Below are 22,817 nucleotides of genomic sequence, written 5' to 3'. Positions count from 1 at the left end.
GGACTTCCGAGGGGCTCCAGGCCGTGAAAAGCCCCGTGCCGCGCGCAACCCCGCTGCTGAAGCCGGACGCCGGGAGGAGAGTCCAGCGCCGTCGCCTGCCCGCCACCCCCGGGGCTTTTCTGGAAGCTGAGCGACTCCCCGAAGCTCTCCCGCCTCCGCAGCGGCCCCCTAGCCTCGGCGCACCATGATCGTGGCGGACCCCGAGTGCCACGCCGAGCTCCAGACCTACCTGCCCATCTCCCGGGGCACCGGCGGCCCCGGGGCTGGAGAGGAGCATAGAGAGAGCCGGGCTCGTCGAGGCCCCCGGGGGCCCAGCGCCTTCATCCCCATGGAGGAGGTCCTCCGGGAGGGTCCCGAGAGCCTTGAGCAGCACCTGGGGCTGGAGGCACTGATGTCCTGATAATATACCATATAAATAAAATTTAAAAATATATATATGAACTATCAAGAGACGCAGAGAAAGCATTTGACAAGATCCAGCATTCATTCATGATAAAAACTCTCAACAGAATGGGAATTTGAGAAACTTTCCTTAGTGTGGTGTGGGGCACCCATATAAACGGTTCGTGTGGCCGGAGTGCCAGAGGGGCAGCCAGTACTGACTTGGCAGGGCGCTGCTCCGTGGGGCTTGTGTGGGTGCATGGCTCGCGGGCGCCGCCGGCCCTGAACCTCCCGGCGCAGGCCGTGCTGGCTTCGCGCGTGGCGCGCGGCCCGTGGGCGGCTCTGCGCGGCGCCTTGTGGCTGCAGGGACCGCGACTCGGGCGTGGGGAAGGCGGCCCCTGGGCCGCTGCGCAGCCAGCCTGTATGAAAACCCGTGGACAATCCCAAATATGTTGTCAATGACAAGAACCGGCTCATACCTGGCTTTCCTATAAGCTCTGAGGCGGTGCCACCTTGCTGGGGGGGGCGGGGGGAAGGTGGAAGGGAGCAACACCCTTTCCCTTACGGGGAGGCATGGAGCCGTAGTTTAACGCATGGTCCATTCACTTTTCTGCCGCAAGCTGCCGGGTTCTGGATTAAGTCCTTTTTCCTCTGGAGCCATGGCCATGCCAAAGAGCCACTTTTGGGGGGCAACTCATGTCCTCAGTAGGGCGTGAAGGATGAGACGGTACCGTCCCCTTCCCATTAGACTGCAGTTGCCCTGTCCCACCGGCTCATATTTGGCTTTCCAATAAGCTCTGAGGTGGCGGCCACCTTGCTGCCGGGGGAGGGGGTGGGGTGGAAGGCGGAAGGGAGCAACACCCTTTCCCTCCTGGGGAGGCATGGCGCCATAGTTTAACACATGGTCCATTCACTTTTCTTCTGCAAGCTGCTGAGCTCTGAACTAAGTCCTTTTGCCTCTGGAGCCATGGCCGTGCCAGAGAGCTGCTTGTGGGGGGCAACTCATGACCTCGGTAGGACGTGAAGGATGAGACAGTACCGTCCCCTTCCCATGAGACTGCAGTTGCCCCTTCACCGCCGGTTCATACCTGGCTTTCCAATAAGCTCTGAAGCGACGGCCACCTTGTATGCGATCCAGATGCATTTCTGCCAAAAGCCACTGGGTTTTGAGATTTGTTTCTGAGTCTCCAGAATCATGGCCATTAATCAGCTCGATCAGGAGCCAGAGAGGCTGTTTATAGGCGGCAACTCCGGGTCTCATTGAGATGGGGAGAAAGAGTCGGCTCCACCCCCATGTGGTGAGGCCCCGTGTGTCTCGTCACTACAGGCCCAAACCTGACTGTCCGGTGGCCTCTGGAGGATGGTGGTCACCAGGCTGCCAGGGGGAACAGGCCAAGGCACGAAGCCTATTTCCACCTGGAGTGGCCCAGCGCCAGTAACCTACTGCAGGAACAGGACGCATTTCTGCCAGAAGCCTTTGGGTTCCGAGATTCGTTTCTGAGTCTCTGGGATCATGGCCGTTAAGCAGTTTGATCAGGAACCAGAGAGGCCATGCCTCCAATTATATAGCTGAGCTGGAGGTGGTTTGTGGGTGTGTCTCCCACATACCTAACTTTTGGTCGTTTACTTTCTTGGTAAACTTTGCCCCAAGGTTTTGGGATCTGGCCAAAGACACAGCAGCAATTTTGGGGTATCTGAAAGTCTGACGTTGCCATCAGGCTGCTGATGCACTCACCTCACAGGTACAGATTGACCTGCTGGCGGCACCATACCCCCGCTTCATACTGTTTTTAACGTAGCAATGTTTGTATGATATTGGAACCTACACTCATGTACGTAAATAATATGAAACTGTATATTTTTCAAAGGTTTTTTAAACTTTGGGGGAATCTTTTGTTAAAATGTTAAAACAATAAAAACTGGGAGAAAAAAAGAAACTTTCCTTAATATAGTCAAAATCATTTACCCCAGGGACTGGAGGAATAGATTACACAGCAAGTAGGGCATTTGCCTTGCACGCCAACCTGGGTTCGATTCCCAGAATCCCATATGGTTCCCCAAGCACCACCAGGAGTAATTCCTGAACGCAGAGCCAGGAGTAACCCTTGTGCATCCCTGGGTGTGACCCAAAAAGAAAAAAAAATATTTACCACAAGTCCACAGTAAACATTATTCTCAGTGAGGAAAAACTCTGCCCCTGCACCAGGCTGTCTTCACCAGGGCCCCTCGGAGGGGGGCGGGTTGAATTTTTCTCCCCTTCCCAAACAGAACCCTCACAGACAAAAGCCTCCAGAACCCAGCCACAGCCATGCTCAAAGTCACTCTCCACATACTCGGACAAGCCTCATGCATGAAGGAACCACCAGAGGAACCCAGGTATGTGGGTACCGGGGCTGAGGTCTCCAAGCCTGCTCGGATCAGGACTGGGCCTCCTCCACCCAGATCCCCAGTTTTCCAGTAGCTTGGCAGTCATACCCACAAACTGCCCCCAGCACCATGTAATCTCATCAACGGCCAAGATCCAGAGACTAAAACAAAACTCCCGGAAGAGAGAGAAGCAGAATCCCCTGCCCCCGCACCAGGCCGTCTTCACTGGGGTCCCAAAAGCCCCAAAAGCCTCCATCCCTCTCAGCAGTGGGGGATGGAGTGGTGGTGCACAGCCTACCCTGGCCACAGCGCACAGGAGAGCTCACTGGTGGAGCCTAGAAAATGTGACCTCACCGGCAGGTCAGAAATCAGGTCAGTGGTTGGAGGGGGGCAGGAGAGGAAACTTTGGGGTGATGGAAAAGTACAAGTTTTCATTGCGGTGATAGTTTTGTGGGTCTACTCACATTTCAAAACTAATCAGACAGCATGCCTCAGAGTTGTGCCATTTCTTATAGTGCAATTGAACCTCAATAGTGTTTTACACCCAAAAGGAGAGAGAGAACAAAAGGGAATGCCCTGCCACAGAGGCAGGGTGGGATAGGGGGGATGGGGGGTGGGAGGGATACTGGGACCCGTGGTGGTGGAAAATGGGCACTGGTGGAGGGATGGGTGTTTGATCATTGTACAACTGAAACCCAAGCACAAAAATCTGTAAAACTACAACTGTACCTCATGGTATTTCACTAACAAAAAATTTTTAAAAATGTAAATGATGGAGAATGGGCACTGGTGGAGGGATGGGTACTGGATCATTGTATAACTGAAACCCAAGCACAAAAATTTGTAAGTCTACAACTGTACCTCATGGTGTTTCACTAATAAAAATATTTTTAAAATAGTGTTGCTTTATTTGGGGTGTCTCCCAAGCAGGGCTCGGGGGCCCTGGGGCCATTCCTGGCTATATCCAGTCTGGTGTTGGTCAGGTCCAAAATTCCTAAGGGCCACCCCAGTGGTGCCAGAAATCAAATTTGGGGCCGCCCCTGCCAGCGGAGGCTCCAGCCCCTCAAGCCATCTTCCCGGTCCAGCGGTGTTGGTGTTAACGAGAAAGATGAATTATCCGCGAAGAAAACCTCTGCTAGGAGCCAACATCCAGCAATGCTGACTTCCCCGCTGGTTTCCCCACAGGGCAGGGTGGGCTCGACATCAGCCTGTTTTAGTTACCCAAGGGCAAGCTGAGGGCAAAACCTCAAGTTGTCCTAAGAGATGCAAAATAGTATTTGGGAAACTCAGTATCTATATTGATAACAAACCAAGTCTTTGAAGGACAGAGGCAGAAACTTCCTTTAAGAGTTTAGAAAGCACTGGGGCTGGAGTGATAGCACAGTGGGTAGGGCATTTGCCTTGCATGTGGCCAACCCGGGTTCGATTCCCAGCATCCCATCTCACGAACAGGAGTAATTCCTGAGTGCAGTGCCAGGAGGAACTCCTGAGCATCGCCAGGTATGACCCAAAAATAAAAAATAAATAAATAAAAATAAAAGTTTAGAAAGCACTGTTAAAGGTGTGTATCTTTACATGCCATTCACCATAAGTGAGCCATTTCCTGAGCTCAGATTAGCCTAGAGCCCACTCTCCAGGGAGGTCTATGTAGACCCTTAGCCAAATAGGAGTGGGGACACGAGGCCCACTCACAGTGTGCTGAGAGGGGCAGGCGCCAAGCATCTCAGAGCAGGGTGACATTCAGAGATGCTCATCAGTCACCTGGACACCATTGGCCACCAGGCCTGTGTTTGTACATAGCAGCGAGAGAGCAAATGGATTCTCAGAAAGACCTACTTAGCATCAAATATTTAGGGATCACTATGCCAAGATGTCAGAAACTTTACACAAAAATGGGCATTCAGGGAAACCCCTGTGTGGGCTGCAGCTCAATGCTGCAAACATGGACAAACACGAACATTTCCCCAAACCAAATGCCCAAGAGAGATTTGATTAATGGGTGATGTCCAGGTGCCTACAGGAAGCCCAGGAAAGGAACGGAGTCTCAGCACCTCCCAACTACAAAAGCCAGTCTAAACAGTGTTTCCAGGCCACCCCGAGTCTGGCAGTGATGGGGGAGGGGAGCTGTTAATTGCAGTTGCCCCCCGACCATGGACCTGCCCAGCAAGCCTGGGGAGACTGGCTGAAGTAGGTGACCATGGTGCACTTTGGAGCAGACATGGAGCTGACCTCTACTAACCTTATCTCTGTCCTTTAAAGACGTGTTATCAATATAGATACTGAGTTTCCCAAATACCATTTTGCATCTCTTAGGACAATTTGAGGTTTTGCCCTTAGCTTACCCTTGAGTAACTAAAACTAAAACTAACCTAAGCTAACCTTAGGTTCCCCAGAGGTCTGGGCCCCGCAGCCAGGATGCCAATGCAGTGGGCAGCAGGTCAACCCTCCTGGGCTGAGAGACTGGGCAGACTGGACCACAGAAGCCCCCACCACCCCCTACAAGGAGGTGATGGCACCCTTTCAGACACACACTTGGTATGCCCTGTCCATCCTGAGCAGCCCTCAGAGGGGCTGGCCACCATCAGGGAGGAGGGTGCCCTGAGACCTGAGCTCAGCCCCAACCACTCATCTGTGGGGCACTTTCCACCCGCCCACACCTACCCAGTGACACCTTGCCAGTCACACCTGCCCAACGACACCCGTACCACTCACACCTGTCCAGCCCACACCTTTCCAGTGTAACTGCCCAGTCATACCTGTCAGTCACACCTGCTCAATCACACCTGCTAGCCTACACAGGATTCCTATTGCTTTGGCTGCAGCGCTGGAGGTAGGGGGTCTCTGGGAGGGTAGGGGCCTTCAGGGAGGGACAGGAGGCCACAGGGCCCCTGGGAAGGAACCGGCACTCACCACTCCTCCTCCCTCTCCTCATAGTCCCTTGTGAGCAGGAGAGGGCGGGCTTGCCTCCCGGCACGCTCAAGGTGGCCCTTCAGAACGCCTGGCAGGCAGGTGAACAGGTGCTGGCCCTCGGCTCTCCCCAGGCTGAAGGGACGTGCCCAGCAGCAGGAGATGGGGGGCCAGCACACCTGGCTGCCCCTGTGAAAGGGGCGTCAGAGGTGCAGGTCCCTGGCCCGGTGGAGGGTCTCATGAGGAGGTCCTCCCAGCACTCTCCAGCCTCCAGCCAGTCTGGCTGAACAGACCTGGGTGGTCCCTAGGACAGCAGCAGACTTGGAGACAGCACCCTAGGTCCAGCTGAGAACAGGGTAACTCGAGACCCCTGTGGCCAGCCTCCACTTGCCCTGGCTGGCCCATTGCACTCAGCCTTCTGCTCTCTGGAAGCAGGTGAGCGGCACACCTCTGCCAGCCCCACCTAGGGTCACAGTGTCGGGAAATCGGGGTGAACCATCAGGGCCCTCCATCTGCAGGAGAGAGTGGGAGCCCAGAGCACTGAGCAGGGCCACACTGCAGCCCATGGTACCCCCAAAACTTTTGAACTTCTGGGGGTATCTGTTTTCGTGAACCTGTGTGTGTCTGTGTGCACCCATGTGCAGTGTGCAAGAACATCTGTGCTCCTGTGTGTGCTCCTGTGTGTGTACCTGTGGTTGCTCCTGTGTTCACCTGTGCTTCCATGTAATCACCTGTGCTGATGGCACACTTGAGTGCTTGTGTGTGAGTCTCGGTGCTCACAGTGCTCCCAGGGTCTCTGTGTTCATGTGCCTGTGTGTGTACCTGAGTGTGGACATGCCTGGACACTGGCTGCAAGTCCACAGGTACCTCCTAGGGGACAGTGTGTGTCCTGTGCCGGTGTCTGAGGTGTGCTTGGGGCACCCCAGGCAGAGCGGCGGGTTCACGGGAGGATGTGCATCCTGCGGAGAGAGCACCAGGGTCCTGGGCTGGTCTGTACCTGAGGCAGGGATGTCCATGGGTCTCTCTGAGGTCTGATCTGAGTCGCCTGTCCCGAAGCCCATATATGTTCCTCCTTCTGCCATCCCTTCATGTGTCCCTCTGTCCATCTCTCTGACCCTGTCTGTCCCTCCGTCTGTGCCTCTGTCTGTCCCTCCCTCTGTCCCTCTGTCTGCTCTTCTATCCATCTGTCCACCCCTCCATCTGCCCCTCTGTCCATCTGTCCCTCCCTCTGCCCCTCTGTCTGCCTCTGTCTCTGTCTGTCTCCGTCTGTCCCTCTGTCTGTCCCTCCCTCTGCCCCTCTGTCTGCTCTTCCATTCATCTGCCTGTCCTTCCATCTGTCCCTCTGTCTCCCTCCTTCTGATTGTCCCTGTCTGTCCCCCCATGTCCCTCTGTCTGCCTCTGTCTCTGTCTGTCCCTCTGCCTGTCCCTCCGTCTGTCCTTCCGTCTGTGCCTCTGTCTGTCCCTCACCCTCTCCCTCCATCCGTCCCTCCCTCTGCCCCTCTGTCTGCTCTTCCATTCGTTTCTCTGTCCCTCTGCCCACATCTGGGCTCAGCTGGCTCCAAAGTCTCTGCAGGATGCAGGTGGCCGTCCACCCATACTGCCCAGTGGGCTCAAGGGCCCGAGGGTAGAGGTGAGAAGTCAGGGCCCCCCAGCAGGGAGGCAGAAACTGCTCAAGGTACACGAGGTGGGGTGGGCTCCACTCTGCAGGGTTCTGGGTGTGGCAGCATCAGGGCAGGGGGAGGCAGAGTCTCCGTCCCCTGGATCAAGGTTGGGGGTGATGCCGCCCACCGCCCAGCTCAGGGGCCACAGGTGTGTCAGGGTGTGGCCTGGGGGGGACTGAGGAAGTGTGGAGCAGAGGAGGCCCGGGACCATGGGCTGGGCACCCACAGCACGGCAGGGAAAAGGGAGGCTCGGTCTGCACCATCTGGGGTTTCTCCGTCCCGGGGATAGCAAAGAGGAGGCAGCCCACTACCTCCCCACCACGGGGGCTATGGTCAGAGGTCACAGGGTGCAGAGCAGGGGGTGTGTGGCTGAGCCCCAGGGACGGAGGGAGGCTGTGTCCTCCTGTGCATCTGGACTCTCGGGGACCTGCCCTTCCTATGCCTGTGGGGGAGGGGCACAATGCTGCCGCACAGAAGAGGGGTTGATCTCTGGGTGAGCAGGGTGACCACTCCTGGCCTCCCCAAGAGGCCAGCCAGGCTTGTCGACAGGTCCTTCAGTCAGCCTCTGAGGCTTTCAGGGATGGCCTCTCCATCTCCCCCACAATGCAAGAGTTTTACATTCGTGTACCCCCACACTACCCCGAGGCAGTCCCCAGGAGCTGGCCTTGCCCACACCAAATCCCCCTCCCACGTGCCCCGGCATCCTGCAGACCCTGGCCTTCCCCGCAGGCAGCCGCACACCATGTCATCTGGGGACAACAGCTCGGAGGTGACTGAGTTCATCCTGGTGGGCTTCTCTGGCTCACTGGGCCTGCACCTGGGCCTGCTGGTGCTGTTTCTGTTGGCCTATATGCTGACCGTCACAGAGAACCTGGTCATCATTGTGGTCATCCGCGCCAGCCCCGCACTGCACAAGCCCATGTACGTGTTCCTCAGCAACTTGTCCTTCCTGGAGGCCTGGTACGTGTCCGTCACTGTGCCCAAGATGCTGCTCAGCCTGGCAGCGCCCCAGTTCCGCCGCATCTCCTTCTCAGGCTGCATGGCGCAGCTGTACTTCTTCCTCGCACTGGCATGCACTGAGTGCGCCCTGCTGGGCGTCATGGCCTATGACCGCTACGTGGCCATCTGTAACCCCCTGCGCTACCCGACCATCATGAGCCCCAGTCTGTGCGGCCTCCTGGCGGCCGGCTCCTGGCTGTCTGGCTTCTCCATCTCCCTGGGGAAGGTCTTCTTCATCTCACGCCTGGGCTACTGCGGCCCGAACGTCATGAACCACTTCTTCTGCGACGTGTCACCACTGCTGAACCTGGCGTGCTCTGACATGTCCGTGGCCGAGCTGGTGGACTTCCTGCTAGCGCTGCTTATTCTTCTGGGACCGCTGCTGCTCACCATCTTCTCCTACACGGCCATCATCAGCACTGTGCTCCGCATCCCGTCTGCCTCCGGACGCCAGAAGGCCTTCTCCACCTGCGCCTCCCACCTGGCTGTGGTGGTCATCTTCTACTCGGCCTCCCTCTTCATCTACGCCCGCCCACGCGCAATCTACTCCTTCAACTTCAACAAGCTGGTGTCTGTGGTCTACACCGTGCTAACCCCCATGCTCAACCCAATCATCTACTGTCTGCGCAACCGCGAGGTCAAGGAGGCCCTGGACAAGGTGGCCCAGAGAGTGGCCCACGCCCTCGGAGCCTCCTCCTCCTAGGGTCCCCTGGACTCCACACTGCCTGGGCAGACCCAACCCAGCACCACCTTATTTGCTCCTCCCCGACTGCACCAGGCAGAGGCTGGGCCAGGAGTCTCGATTGCCATCTCTGCCCTGTCCCAGCAGTATCTGCCCAGGACACAGGTGCGTGGGTGACAATGTGGGGCCCACCTGCTTCCATGCACTCGACCCCTCCCATGTCGGCAGGCATCCATTGCTGAACACGTTCCCTGACCCTCAGGTGTCGCCCTGAAGTCCTGCAAATGTTGACTGCAGGGCGCAGCCCTGTGCTGTCAGTGTAGGAAGGAAGCATCTAATCCAGCACCATGGCCAGGTCTGCCAGTATTCTCTGGTCACTCCCTCCTCTGGCCACCAGGGACCTGGCATCATGGCGTCATGCCCTTGTGCAGTTACAAGACAGGCAGGGCCATGGGGAAGGAAGACATGTGGACTCCTGTGGACGTCCAGGGAGCAGGAGGGCTCATGAGGAAGAACATTCCCCATGGAAAACAGCTGCTCAGCTGGCCACTAGCTACCCATGACCACTGACCCCTAACCACTCTCAGGGACAGGTGGAAAGGCACCACTAGACCAGGAGCCTCATTGGCTCTGTGCCCACAGCCCTGATGCATAAAAAGCCATCATGGGGCCACTGTAGCTGGATATGCACGCTCCTGCTGTCCCCCTGGATGCCACTGGGCAGTGGCCTGCTGCTCGGGAAGTGGAGGCATGCCCCTGCTCACCACTGGGTCCCACAGAGTATCTGTAGGAGGCTCCCACTCAGCAATCCCGGCCAGCCACTTGCTCTGTGGTCATGTGCCCACTGGGACTGACGTGAACAGGACCAAGAGCTTCACACATCACCAGTCCAGCTCTCAGGGGCTGACCGTGGACACTGCTTCTCCAGCCTGGAGGGATACCAAGGGCTTCAAAGGTTCAGGGTTCTGTGCCCCTGAAGCTAAAGGTGTATTTAGGACCATGTGGGTCTGCCGTGGTTCCCCAAACAAAACTGGCATGTGCGGACGGGGTAACACCGAAGCCCAGTCCACCAACCCTGTCTTTCAGCTGGGAAGTAAGGGTGCCTTCCCCTCAAAATAGATGTCTTCAAAAGTCTCACACTTGAGAGTGATCATTTTTAATTTACCATGAATTACAGAGTTATTCACAATTGGGTTTAGGAACAGTTTCTGCATGCCCACTCTCCTCCACCAATTTCCCCTCCGCGCTGTTTCCCTCCCACTCACCCACATTTCTTCCTCAGAACTCTTGGCACTGTGGTTCACAGCACTATGACCAATAGGGCTTCATGCAGACACTTCACTACCTCTCAGCCCCCACTCTTCCTCCCAGCTGGACTGTCGCTCCTCCATTGTTGTCCCTCTCCCTGTCCTGTCCCCCCACCCCAACCCTCATGGCTGAGTCCAAAAAGATTCAAAAACAGTTCTCCTGTTCTTTGTTTCTCTCATCTTTGGGCATTTATTGTTTCTTTATATCCCACGTGTGAGAGAGACCATTGTGTGACAGCCTCTCTCCTCTCTTCTTCTCTCTCCCCACAGCCTGGACTAACTTCACTCAGTGTGACTCTCTGCAGGTCCCTCCATGTAGTGGCAAATTGCGTGATTTTGTCTTTTCTTAGGGTCGATTAATATTCCATTGTATATGAACCACAGTTTCTTCATCCAGTCATCTATTCTTGGGCACTTGAGTTGTTTCCAGACTTTACCTATTGTCAATAGTGCTGCAAGGACCATAGGAATGCAAAAGACTTTTCCCCGTTGTGTTTTTGGGTCTTTTGGGGTAGCTGCCAAGAGGTGGAAATGCTGGGTTAAATGAGAGTCCAACTCAGTTTTTTGAGGATTATTTATGGTTTTCCAGAAAGGCTGGACCAGTTTACATTCCCACCAGCGGTGAATGAGGGTACCTTATTCCCTGCATCCATGCCAACACTGATCCTTGTTGGTTTTTTTTTTTTGATGTGTGTCAGTCTCTGTGGTGTGAGATGATATCTCATTGTTGTTTTAATTTGTATTTCCCTGATGACTAGTGGTAGAGAACATTTTTTCATGTGCTTTTTGGCCATTTGAATTTCTCCTTTGAGGAGGTTCCTGTTGATCTCGTCTCACTTTGATGCAGTTGGATTTTTTTTTTGCATACTTCTAGCACTGCTTTATATTTTTTGAATACCAACCCTTTATCAGATGAGTTATGGGTAAATAATTTCTCCCAGTGTGTCCCTATTTTGGTCACTACTTACTTGGGATACAGAAGCTGCTTAATTTAATGTAGTTCCTTTTATTTATCTTCGTTTCTGTTTGAGTGGCTTAATGATATTTTTCCCTTAAAGACACCTCTAGCTTCAGTGTCATTAAGAGTTCCGTTTATGTTTTATTCAGTGTAACTTATGGATTCAGGTCTGACATCAAGGTCTTTAATCCATCTTTATTTGACTTTTGTGCTTTGGTGTTAGAGAGAGATCCAAAGTCATTTTTTACATGTGATCAATCAGTTTTCCCAGCCCCATTTGTTGAAGAGGCTTTCTTTGCTTCACATCATATTTTCTTCAGAGCTGTCATTAGAGCAGAGTGCACAGCCTCCAGCAGCTGCACCCTAAAAGCACAGTGGGTCCCCTCCTGGTGCTGCTCAGCCAAAGTGGCCAGAACCTGCGAGCTCACCAGTGCTGGGAGGAGGCAGGACCTGTCCCCAGCGGCATAGGACTGTGGTCAGGGGATGGGGATACCTTTGCTTGTTGGTCCAGCAGGACTGGGGTATCTGCAGAAGGAGCTGGGGCACGGGACAGGTCTGGGACAGTGGGGGCAGTCGGGGAAGGCAGATATTTTGATACCTTTTCTTGGAGGAGGAGCAGAGTATGGACACATACAGATCTTCATTGTAGAAAGGACCCTAGGATTAGGGCTGGAGTGATAGTACAATGGGTAAGACATTTGCCTTGCATGCGGCTGACCTGGCTTCGATTCCCAGCACCCCATATGGTCGCCTGAGCACTGCCAGGAGTAATTCCTGGATGCAGAGCCAGGCGTAACCCCTGTGTGACCAAAAATCAAAAAAAAAAAGAAAAAGAAAATGAATGGTCCCCAGAATCAATAGAGGTAGGGTGGGGAGAAGGGGGCTGAGAGCCTATCACAGCCCAGAGTAGAGGGCTTGCTCAAAGACCAGGGTCAAGTGAGGTAGGAGGAACCAGGGACAGCAGCCGGTGCTGACTGGGTTCCCCAGACAAGAAGACAGAGGGGGTGAGGGGCAGAGCAGAGGACACAGCACAGGCGGGGGTGGGCTCAGGGCACTGAGGCTGGGGAAACAGAAAGACAAGCTCAGCGCAAAGCGTATTTCAGATTTTTAGATAGGAGCTTGGAGGGGCCCATGGGTGTAGGGATAGAGGTGGAGGAAGCTGACGTCAGGAGGAGGAGGCTGCCAGACTCAGACTTGGTCACAGTCGAAGTGAGACCAGAACTACCCTCTGTGTGTGCCCAGCAGGGGAAGTCTCAGAGCAAGATGCCCAACTCTGCTCGGGACTGCCCGGTGGTTGGCTCGTCTCTGGATCTGGGGCTCAGGGAGAAATGAGAGAAATTAGATTTTGGATCCACAACATGAAGAAGATGGAGTCAGAACCACCTGGGAGACTGCAGATGGGGTAGGATAGGAGAGGAGTGAGACCCCCACGGAGCTTCCTGGACCCTTCACGTCGTCCTCCTGTCCTGCCAAAGCCCGGTGGACTCTGTCCGGAGCTTCTCATCTTAACCTCTGCTGCCCAGCCTCCCACCGCACCCCCACAGACAACAGCAGGACCTTTCTTAGCCCCAGGCCCACAACAGCTCTGAGAGACCCTTCATTTCCGACTCCTCACCCCGCCTCCGGGTCCCACAGGGAACCACAGCGCCACCTACTAGTGGCCTCGCCCACGTCCCGCAGAGAGCCACGCTACACCCACAGCCAGCCACACCCATGGAAGCCACGCCCACACCCCAGGTAGCCACGCCCACATCCAGATCCCACACTTGGTCCCATCCCCTCCTTTGCATTTATCACCTGCCTGGCAGGGCTGTCCCTCTCACCACCGAACATCACCCCTCCAGGTCTCCACAGGACTTCTACATCTATTCACCTAAGGACCATTCACATACCCCTCTCACCATCAGCTGAGCTCAGGGACCCACCTGCGAAGCCCCCTATTGCATTGGGAATACAGCCTAAACCATGCCAGGGCTCCTGTGGTACAGCCCTCACCTGCCCCCACCTGAGCCCTCATGCTGTAGCCCATTGGCGGCCCATGCCCGGACTCGAACCCGCTTCTAGACTCTCAGGCGCTCGGCACCCCAGCTCTCAATGCGGCTGAGCCCCTGAATTCTGTAGGCTGTGGGTCCCAGATTCCTCAGCTGCACTGCCCCTGCTCCTCCTGGAGCCTGTCCGGCTGCTGCCCACCATGCAGGGACCCTGTGGAGCTGGGGTCTTAAGCCCAGATCCTGAGTGGGCTGCCCTGGTGTCTGTCCCTTCCTCAGGCAAGGGGTCTGTCGGAGTCCTGGACCTCCATGCCCGCCTACTCATCTGCAGCGCTCCACTGGGGTCTGGCAGGGCTTTTCTGCCTTCCACAAACCCCGCCCTTAGCCCACCTGCACTCTGCTGGGGGCCGGGGGCTGTGGCCAGATCTCAACCTTAGCACAGCCTCTGTCTGAGCTTCACGGCCGTGGCCTGGACATGAGTCCTCTACGCTCAGGCCCCTCCCTGAGGTGATGGCTGACACTCCTCCATCATTCTCACCCTGTGGCTCCATCGCTGTCGTGGTGTGTGGGGGGAGGGGAGTCATTCCAAGGGAGCAGATGGTGCCTCCTGTGCTATCATTACTTTTTCCACATTTTTATATTAAAGCACTGTGATTTACCAAGTTATTCATAGTTGAGTTTTAGATATACAATATTGCAATGCCACCACCTGTGTCAACTTCCCTCTACCCATGTCCCCACGTTCCTTCCCGTACCCCCCACCACACACTCGCAGTCTGCCCTCTTGACAGGCAGCTTTCTAAATTTGGTTGTTAAAGTTTAGGTCCCGGGGCTGGGGTCATAGCACAGCAGGTAGGGCATTTGCCTTGCACACAGCTGACCCGGGTTCGATTCCCAGCATCCTATATGGTCCCCTGAGCACCTCCAGGAGTAATTCCTAAGTGCAGAGCCAGGAGGGACCCCTGTGCATTGCTGGTGTGATCAAAAAAAGCCAAAAAATATTGCATTCTCTCATTCATTTATTCTAAGTATCAACTATGAGTGATACCATCTTGTTTATTTTCCTTCTTCTGGCTTCATTTAACACAATGCTTTCCAGTTCCATTCATGTTGCCACTAATTAATTGTTAATACACCATCTTTTAAAAAAAATAAGCAAAATACAAATTTAATAATGGTCAAGGATTCTGAATCAACACGTCTCTAAGACATACTGATGGTTAATAGGCATAGGGCAAGTTTATCACCACTCATTAGGGGAATCCAAATCAAACAGGTGATCACCTCACATTTGTGAGAACAACTATTATCAGAAAGACAAGAAAATAGTGTTGGGGAGATTGCAGAGAAAGGGGCATCTTTGTACTTTTATTAATAAGGGTAACTATCAGTGCAGACACAGCAGAAAACAGTTGATTGGTTCCACAAACAATTGCAAATATAAGTGCCATATGATTCGGCAGTTCCACTTTAGGTATGTATCAAAAGACAATGAAAACACTAACAAAAAAAAGGTAAAAGAGGGGCTGGGGAGATAGCACAGCGGGTAGGGCTTTGCCTTGCACGCGGCCGGCCCGGGTTCGATTCCCAGCAACCCATATGGTCCCCTGAGCACCGCCTGGAGTAACTCCTGAGTGCAGAGCCAGGAGTAACCACTGTGCATCGCCAGGTGGGACCCAAAAAGCAAAAAAAAAAAAATTTAAAAGACAGAGTAGCACTGTCCTCCCGTTGTTTATCGATTTTGCTTAAGCAGGCCCAGTAATGTCTCCATTTTGAGACTTGTTGTTACTGTGTTTGGCATATTGAATACGTCACGGGGAGCTTGCCAGGCTTTGCTGTGCGGGCGAGATACTCTCGGTAGCTTGCCGGGCTCTCCGAGAGGGGTGGATGAATCGAACCCGGTTCAGCCAGGCGGGCTGCTTGCAAGGCAAATACCCTACTGCTGTGCTATCAATCCAGCCCAAAAGACAGAGTATTTGAAAGATAAAAGCATCCCTATGTTCATTGTAGAACTATTTGTAATAGCCAAGACAAGAGAACAACCTAAGTGACCATGCATGATAAGTGAATAAAGATGTGGACCGTGGAATAATATTTAACTATTTTGAGGAACACAGTCTAGATATCTCCAACAACAAAGGTGAGCCATGAGTATGTTATCAAAGTGGAATAAGTCAGAAAAAACAAATATGATTCCACAGTCATATGAATTACATGTGGTACTTTTTTGTTTTTTGCGTTTTGGGTCACACCCAGCATTGCACAGGGATCACTCCTGGCTCTGCGCTCAGGAATTAGCCCTGCCGGTGCTCAGGGGACCATATGGGATGCTGGGAATCGAACCCGGGTCAGCCGTGAGTAAGGCAAATGCCCTACCGGCTGTGCTATCGCTCCAGCCCCCACATGTGGTACTTTTGAAAATCATACCACACATAGAATCACTTAATCACTTAATCACTTAACTTCCCGTTAGTCGTCGATTTGCTCTAGCAGGCGCCAGTAGCGTCTCCATTTGTCCCTGTCGCGTGCTAGTGTAGCCCAATGGCATCTGTTCGCTCTGGGAACATGAAGAGCCTCAAACCAATCGTTCATGATCTTGATGAAGAAGTCTGACCATCTGGTAGGTGGGCAGCCACACGGTCTTTTGACATCCCCTGGAATCCAGTCGGTAACAGCTCTAGTCCAGCAGTCATCATTAAATCTCATTACGTGACCAGCCCATCTGATTTTGGACACCTTGGCAAACGAGACAGCATCCCTGATTCTTGATCATCGACGGATGTCGGAACTCCAGATTTTTCTCTCATTTGAGTGAAACGTGATATTCCAAGCAGAGCTCTTTCTATTCTTCTTTGGGAGACCTGAATGGCGTTCTCATCCTGTTTGCGTAGGGCCCAGGTCTCTGAGGCATATGTGAATGCAGGAAGAACAGTGGAATCAAAGAGATGTGCCCGGAGCCGGAGGTTCTTCGTCCTCTTAGCTATTTCTTCGAAGTTCTTGAAGGCGTTCCAAGCCGCTCTCTTCCTCCTGCGCAGCTTGGGTGCCAGGTCATTAGTCATGTTGACTTCTCGACCTAGGTACACATAGCTGTTGCATTCGGAGATGGTCGTTCCATTGAGAGTGAATGGGGCGTCAGGAACGAGGCTGTTTCTCATAAACATTGTCTTCATAAGATTCAGCTGTAGTCCTACCTTTCCACACTCACGGTCAAAGTAGGCCAGCATTTGTGCCGCTTGGCTGATATTTGGTGTTATTAAAACAAAGTCATCAGCAAAGCGGAGGTGGTATAGTTGCCGACCATCTATCTTCACTCCCATTCCTTCCCATTCCAGTCGTCACATGATGTTCTCGAGGGTGGCACTGAAGAGTTTCGGTGAAATGGTACCACCCTGCCGAACCCCTCTCTTGACATCAATGATTACTTCTTTGTAGAATGGTGAGATCCTGGTAGTGAATCCGCAATACAGCTCACGGAGGATCCTGATGTATTGGACTTGAATGCCCTGATTGGCTAGGGCTTCAATGACCACTTCCGTCTCAACAGAATCAAAGGCCTTCTTTAAATCAATGAACGTTAAACAGAGCGGCATCTTGAACTCCTGAGAAACCTCAATGAGCTTGGTTATCGTGTGGATATGGTCGATGGTGCTGAATCCTTTGCAGAACCCGGCTTGCTCGCATGGTTGTCCTTCATCTAGTGTTCTGCCAATCCTATTTAGGATGACTTGAGTGAACAACTTGTAGATGACAGACAATAGGCAGATCGGGCGATAGTTGCCAATGTCATGGATGTCTCCCTTCTTGAACAGTAGTACGGTCCTGCTGGTTTTCCATTGGGATGGAACCTTGCATTCAGACAGGTAGCGTGTGAAGAGCCGAGCCAGTGTATTGATGAGTACTGACGGCAGGTTCTTCAGATGTTCAGGTCTGACCTTGTCTGGGCCGGGTGCTGTTCGTTTCTTTACTGACGAAATGGCGTGTCGGATTTTGAAAGGGAGAACGTTGGGAACGACATATCCATCCTGTGGAATTTGGTATGTCGGCAAGTGGACATGGCTATCGAAGAGATTTGAGTAGAAGTCATGGGTAATCTTCTCCATTGCCATTCTGGAGGATGTGATGGATCCATCAGGACGTCGGAGAGCAGTCATCTTGGTCTTGTAGTTGGCGAAGGACAGGCAGGCATTACGAATACTTTTCCCGGCTTCTGCCGCATCTACCAGCACTTCTGCTCTTCTCTCTTTGAGGTCTTCCTTGATCGCATCTCTGCACTGCTTTGCGAGCTCAGACATTAGCTTGCAGTTGCCTGAGGCATGCGCCAAACCACGTTGGCAAATAAGCTCAAGAGTTTTCGAAGACAGGCATTTTGTTGTGCTATCTTTCTCTTGGCGTTCCTCGCACAATCATGGAGGTGCTGAACCAGTCGATCGTATTCCTCATCAATGTTGTCAACAATGGCATCTTCCCATGTTGCCGCAATAGTGCCAAAGAGCTCCCAGTTGGTGGTCATTCTGGGAGTTCTCTTTTTAAACTTTGCAGCCCTTTCTCCCCGCTCTGTGAAGTAGAATTTTGCACGAAGGAGACAGTGGTCCGATCCCGTTCAGAATTTTGGGACAACAGCGACATCGGTCAGGCAAAACAGTTGATTGAAAATGATGTGGTCTATTTCGTTGTGGAATCATTCACCGGGAGACTCCCATGTCCATCGTTTAGATTCTGCCTTCTGGAACTGTGAGTTACCATGAATGGTCTTGGTCGACATGATGAACTCAGACAGTCTCTCACCCTGTTCCTTCCATTCTAGGCCATGGGTCCCGATGTGAAGTTCTTCAGCTGATCTTCTCGGTCCTGTCTTGGCATTAAAATCACCCACAATGATCTTGTAGAAGGTGTGGTCTTCTTTATAGAACGTCTCCAGCTCCATGTAGAACTTCTTGATTTCTCTTTCATCATAGTGAGATGTTGGTGCTTAGACAATGAAGATAGAAACTGCCAGCAGTGAGCCATATCTAATCAAATGTAAACGTCCGATTCAGGTTGTTAGGCATTCAAATGAATCAATGCTCATGGCCAAGTTTGTGTTGACAAGGACACCGACGCCTCCACCTCTTTTATCACTTGTTCCGAGGAACAATTCTTCTCCAGTGTCGAAAATGGCATGGTGAGATTCATGCCTTCTTGTCACAGTCAGACCAATGATGTCGTACTTGATCATTCGCGCTTGTACCATCAGTTCCTCGATGGATACATCTGATGCTAGCGTACGTGCATTGAAAGTACAGACGATCATTTTTGTCTTTCTTCATTGTGGCAGCCTAGTTTGGCCTTGAGATTTTATAGGCCTCTCCTTTCTCATCCTTCTCAGTGCTGCCATGTCAGTGAAGTCTTCAGGGTCAGGTGAAGGAGACCAGTTGTAATTACTGGATTTGGCATATCGAATACACAACGGATAGCTTGCCAGGCTCTTCCGTGCGGGCTGAATACTCTCGGTAGCTTGCCAGTCTTTCCGAGAGGGATAGAGGCTTTTGGGGCGACCTCTAATTGCCCTCGTAGGTGTTACCATATTTGAACCCTATCAAATATGGTATGGCAATTCCGAAAGATGGGTATTTAGCGACACATCATAAGACACATAGAATATGAAGAATAAAATACCAAGCAAAACAAACAGATACAGGGAACAGACTGAGGATTATCAGAGGGAAAAGGGATTGGGGACAATTCAAAAGAGTAAAGAGTCAGTTACATGGTACTGGTATAGACTTCACGTCATGATCTTATTGTAGTATACACACATGTCAAATTATAACTTCTGAACTGTGTAATAAACCAGTACTGGTTTATTGGTTTTAAACCAATATTGTTTTAATGGAAAGGAATATTCCAATAAAGAAGTCAACAAATAAAGATGGGTGTGGTGAATACTATGAAGGAAATAACAGAAACAGTGAAAAAACTCAGAGCTTGTATAAGCTACTCTACATAAAATGACTCAAAGAGGTGTCACCTGAGACAAGGTGCTATTTGTTTTTGTTTGTTTGTTTCTTGGTGTCAAGATTTTTTTCTTTCTTTTTATTTTTTTAATTATTGAATCACCATGAGATAAATTTACAAGGTTTCATGTTTGAGTTTCAATCATGCAATGATCAAACACCCATCCCTCCACCAGTGCACATTCTCCACCACCAATGTCCCCAGTATACCCACCCCTGTCCAGCCCTCCCCCTGCCTCCATGGTAAACAATTTCCCCTATACTCTCTCTCTACTCTTGGGCATTATGGTCTGCAATATAGACACTGAGAGGTTATCCTGTTTGGTCCTTTATCTACTTACAGCACACATCTCCCATCCTGAATGATTCCTCCAACCATCGTTGACTTAGAATGAAACATATTTAATTAGAAACTACATCTTCATGGGGTAAGGAGGAATATAGAGGGGAGCTGAGGATGGCTGGATGGCTCCAGGGAACACGTGCTGGGGCCTGAGCCCACAGATACTTATATTCCCTATGCTTGGGGTCAATCCTGCCTCTTTTGCTTTTGGGGTCTCTTCTTCCCTGCTTCCCGGGCCCCCCATCTTTACAGTGTCCAGCAGCCTCCAGACCTCAACAACAAGGTGACCTGGAAACCCTCATTGTGTGGGGACAGAAAGGCCAGAGGGATAACCAAGAATGAGACTGACACTGCAAGCCAGGGCCCAGGAAGACTGTATTGACTGCTGGAGCACTCAAGTGCTGACTTTGACCATGGTCACGTGAGTAGAGGCCACGGCACCACCCAACCTCAGCAGGCACCCTTTGAGGAGGATGCCACCTGAGCATAAGGGAGCAAGAGCAGGAGTGAAGGATAACAATGGTTCATCCTTTCTCCCTCTCCTCAAGGAGTTTAGGTTTATTGGGTTACACCCATCATAGTGCTCCCCAAGGCACTCCCGTTCCTCTCTTTATCTTTAACTTGTCCTTTGTGCTCTGCTTCCCCTATCTGTTAATCCCCAAATCAGACCTGTGACTTATAAGGTCAGATTCTTCTAAGGACTCTGGATTTTGTATTTGTAAGTGAAATATTGCTTTTTCTCTTTCCCTTATGTCCTTTGCATAGTTACTTTAGAGCAATGTTCTTTTTGCATAGACACAGGAAGACAGTTAATGCTATGCTTTGTAACTTGGAAGTTAATTGACTCCAAATAATATTTACTCCTTGGCATCTGTGATGCTTACTCGATTGACGCCTCAGTCGCCCTTAGTTCCTAGCACCCCAAAAGGAGGGTCCCGATGAAGGGACTTGGATGCATCCAGGGAAAGCTGTAAGCTACCCAGGCATCGAACAGGGATAGGCCAAGCAAACAAGCAAGTTACTATAAAACTTATAGTAACTTAAGAGCACAGTCACGGACAAACTTTGTCGTGATCCCAAGAGAACTGACTGGACAAGGACCCTGCTGGGGTTAGGAAGGACTAATCTGGCCTGAAGATTGTAGTCTAGGATCTGTAGTGAGATGTCCCCAGGAGAGTCACCCTTTAAGCTTAATATATCTTTACCGTGTCCATGCAAAATGACTAGAAAAATTATTAAGAAGTAAATTTAAGATAACTGTTTAAATGGATATGAACTAAGGAAAGGAGAAATACACCCTTAGATGAAATTCCACCCTTGAGCGGATCTCCTAGCAGGATGAGATCTTTGTCTTAGAAGAGCTTCCTTGGAAGGAAGGGCTTTACATATATGGATTGTGCTATCTGACCTACTCCAGGGGATTGAGTTGATAACTTAGGCCGGGAGGCTGGGAGACTGGGCAGAGAGAGACTAGAATGGGGGGAAGTGGGAGACAGGAATGAGGGGCAATGTGAGACTTGAACAGGGCGCTCAGTGAGATTGGAACAGGCACACAGAGTGAACGGGATAAACAGCAGGCCAAAGACTAGAATAAGCAGTGACTGATCACCAAGCAGCTTGGCAGCCCTGTTCCTTCCTTCATGTGTCCGTTGGCGGTGGCGGCCAGCTGGGGAGGGGAAACAGCTCAACCAACACCAAACGCAGGTGGAGAGCGCCCACACACATTTTTTGAACACACACACAGGAGCACGTGCTGACTTCAGAAATGACTCCAAGAAACTTTGCTGACAAAACCTTGGGGGTGAAGCAGATCATGGAAGGACAGGACAGGCTGGTCCAGCACCACCCGCTGGCCCCAGCTGATGGCTGGAGAACACACCACTAATAAGGGGAGAAGGACGTTCTTCCCAAGCATGTGTGGAGTACTGCCCAGACAGCAAGTTCCACGCCGAAGCTGTCTCAGACTGAAGGGAAGAAAAATCACACATGGTGCAGGGTGCTTTTTAGCCACCAGAGAACCAAAATAAGAGTAAACAAAAAAGGAAAAAAATCTCCAAGTATATGGAAATAATCTTACAGATAACATTGTAGCAAAACAAGAAATAACAGATAAATAATAAAATACTTTCAGAGAATGTGAAAACTCAACATATGAAAACTTAGAGCTAGCATTGGGGTCTGGGGGAGGAGTGGGGACAACATAGCCCACAGAGCAGGAGTGAGACCTGAGGCCAGAAGCATCTGCTTCCTTTTAAGAAACTAGAAATATCATCATAAATTAATCACAGTATTAATTAATTAATAATTATAAATTAATCATAATAAAGGGAATAATGAAGAACAGCTTAAAAATCAATGAACTGGAAGACAAAACCCATAAGAGAAAATCAACAAAGCTAAGACTGGTTCTACATTTCAGTAAAATTGATACAGCTTATAGTTGAGCTAAAAAAAGAAAAATAAGAGAAAAATTGCAGCTACAAGAATGGAAGTGGTGGAGCCAGAGGTAGAATTTTTGCCTGACCTGGGTTCAATCCCCAGCGTCCCATATGGTCACCCAAGCACCACCGGGAGTAACCTCTGAGCATTGCCCAGTGTGACAAAAAACCTAAAAAAGACAAAAAATAAATGAAAGTGGTAGCATCAACATAGACTCTCAGATATTTAAATAAAATATTATAAACAACTTGGTCAGTAAGGTTAACAGCTTATATTAAGTGTACAAACTGCTTGAAACTGTAAATTCAGTTCAAGAAAAAATAGTAATCCTAAATAGCCCTATATCTACTAAATCTGTAAAAAAAAAAAATAACCATTCCCACAAATTAAAAATAGCTTCAGAAAGACCAACTTCTCTAGAAAATTGAAGACACTTTCCGGAAGGCTACTCCCCAACTCTAAGGTGAAGGGCAGGAGGCAAAGGGGAGGACCAGGTCACTGGTGGCGGATGTGGAGGTGGAACTTTGAATGCCCAACTGCCACTGAGCGCTTCATAGATTACAGTATCTAAATACAACTATTATTTTTGTTTAGAGGTCAAACCCAGGGCTGCTCAGAGATTAGTCCTGGCTCTGCACTCAGGGATCACTCCTGGCAGGGCCCAGAGGAGCCGATGGTATGCCAAGGATCAAACCCAGGGCAGCTGCATGCAAGTCAAGTGCTCTACTCGCTGTGCTATCACTCCATTCCCAACGAATTGATCTTTAAAAGTTAAGTACACTACAAGAAGGT

At 51.3% G+C, this 22,817-nt stretch overlaps 1 protein-coding gene across 1 annotated transcript; it reads left to right on the top strand.

Annotated features, from left to right (window-relative positions):
* The first annotated feature begins 8,058 nt into the window (after positions 1-8,058).
* On the top strand, positions 8,059-9,018 carry LOC130015974 (olfactory receptor 6B1-like). Its single transcript, XM_056106715.1, has one exon. The coding sequence runs from the start codon at positions 8,059-8,061 to the stop codon at positions 9,016-9,018; it is 960 nt and encodes a 319-aa protein (XP_055962690.1).
* The last annotated feature ends 13,799 nt before the right edge of the window (positions 9,019-22,817 follow it).

This window comes from Sorex fumeus, unplaced genomic scaffold, assembly GCF_029834395.1.
Source record: "Sorex fumeus unplaced genomic scaffold, SorFum_2.1 ptg000142l, whole genome shotgun sequence".
NCBI lineage: Eukaryota > Metazoa > Chordata > Mammalia > Eulipotyphla > Soricidae > Sorex > Sorex fumeus.
The sequence above is the reverse complement of the archived record's forward strand: the minus strand, read 5'-3'. Positions and strand labels throughout refer to the sequence as shown.

Coding starts and splice junctions, on each gene's coding strand:
- LOC130015974 (XM_056106715.1), top strand. CDS start 8,059: ATGTCATCTGGGGACAACAGCTCGGAGGTGACTGAGTTCATCCTGGTG.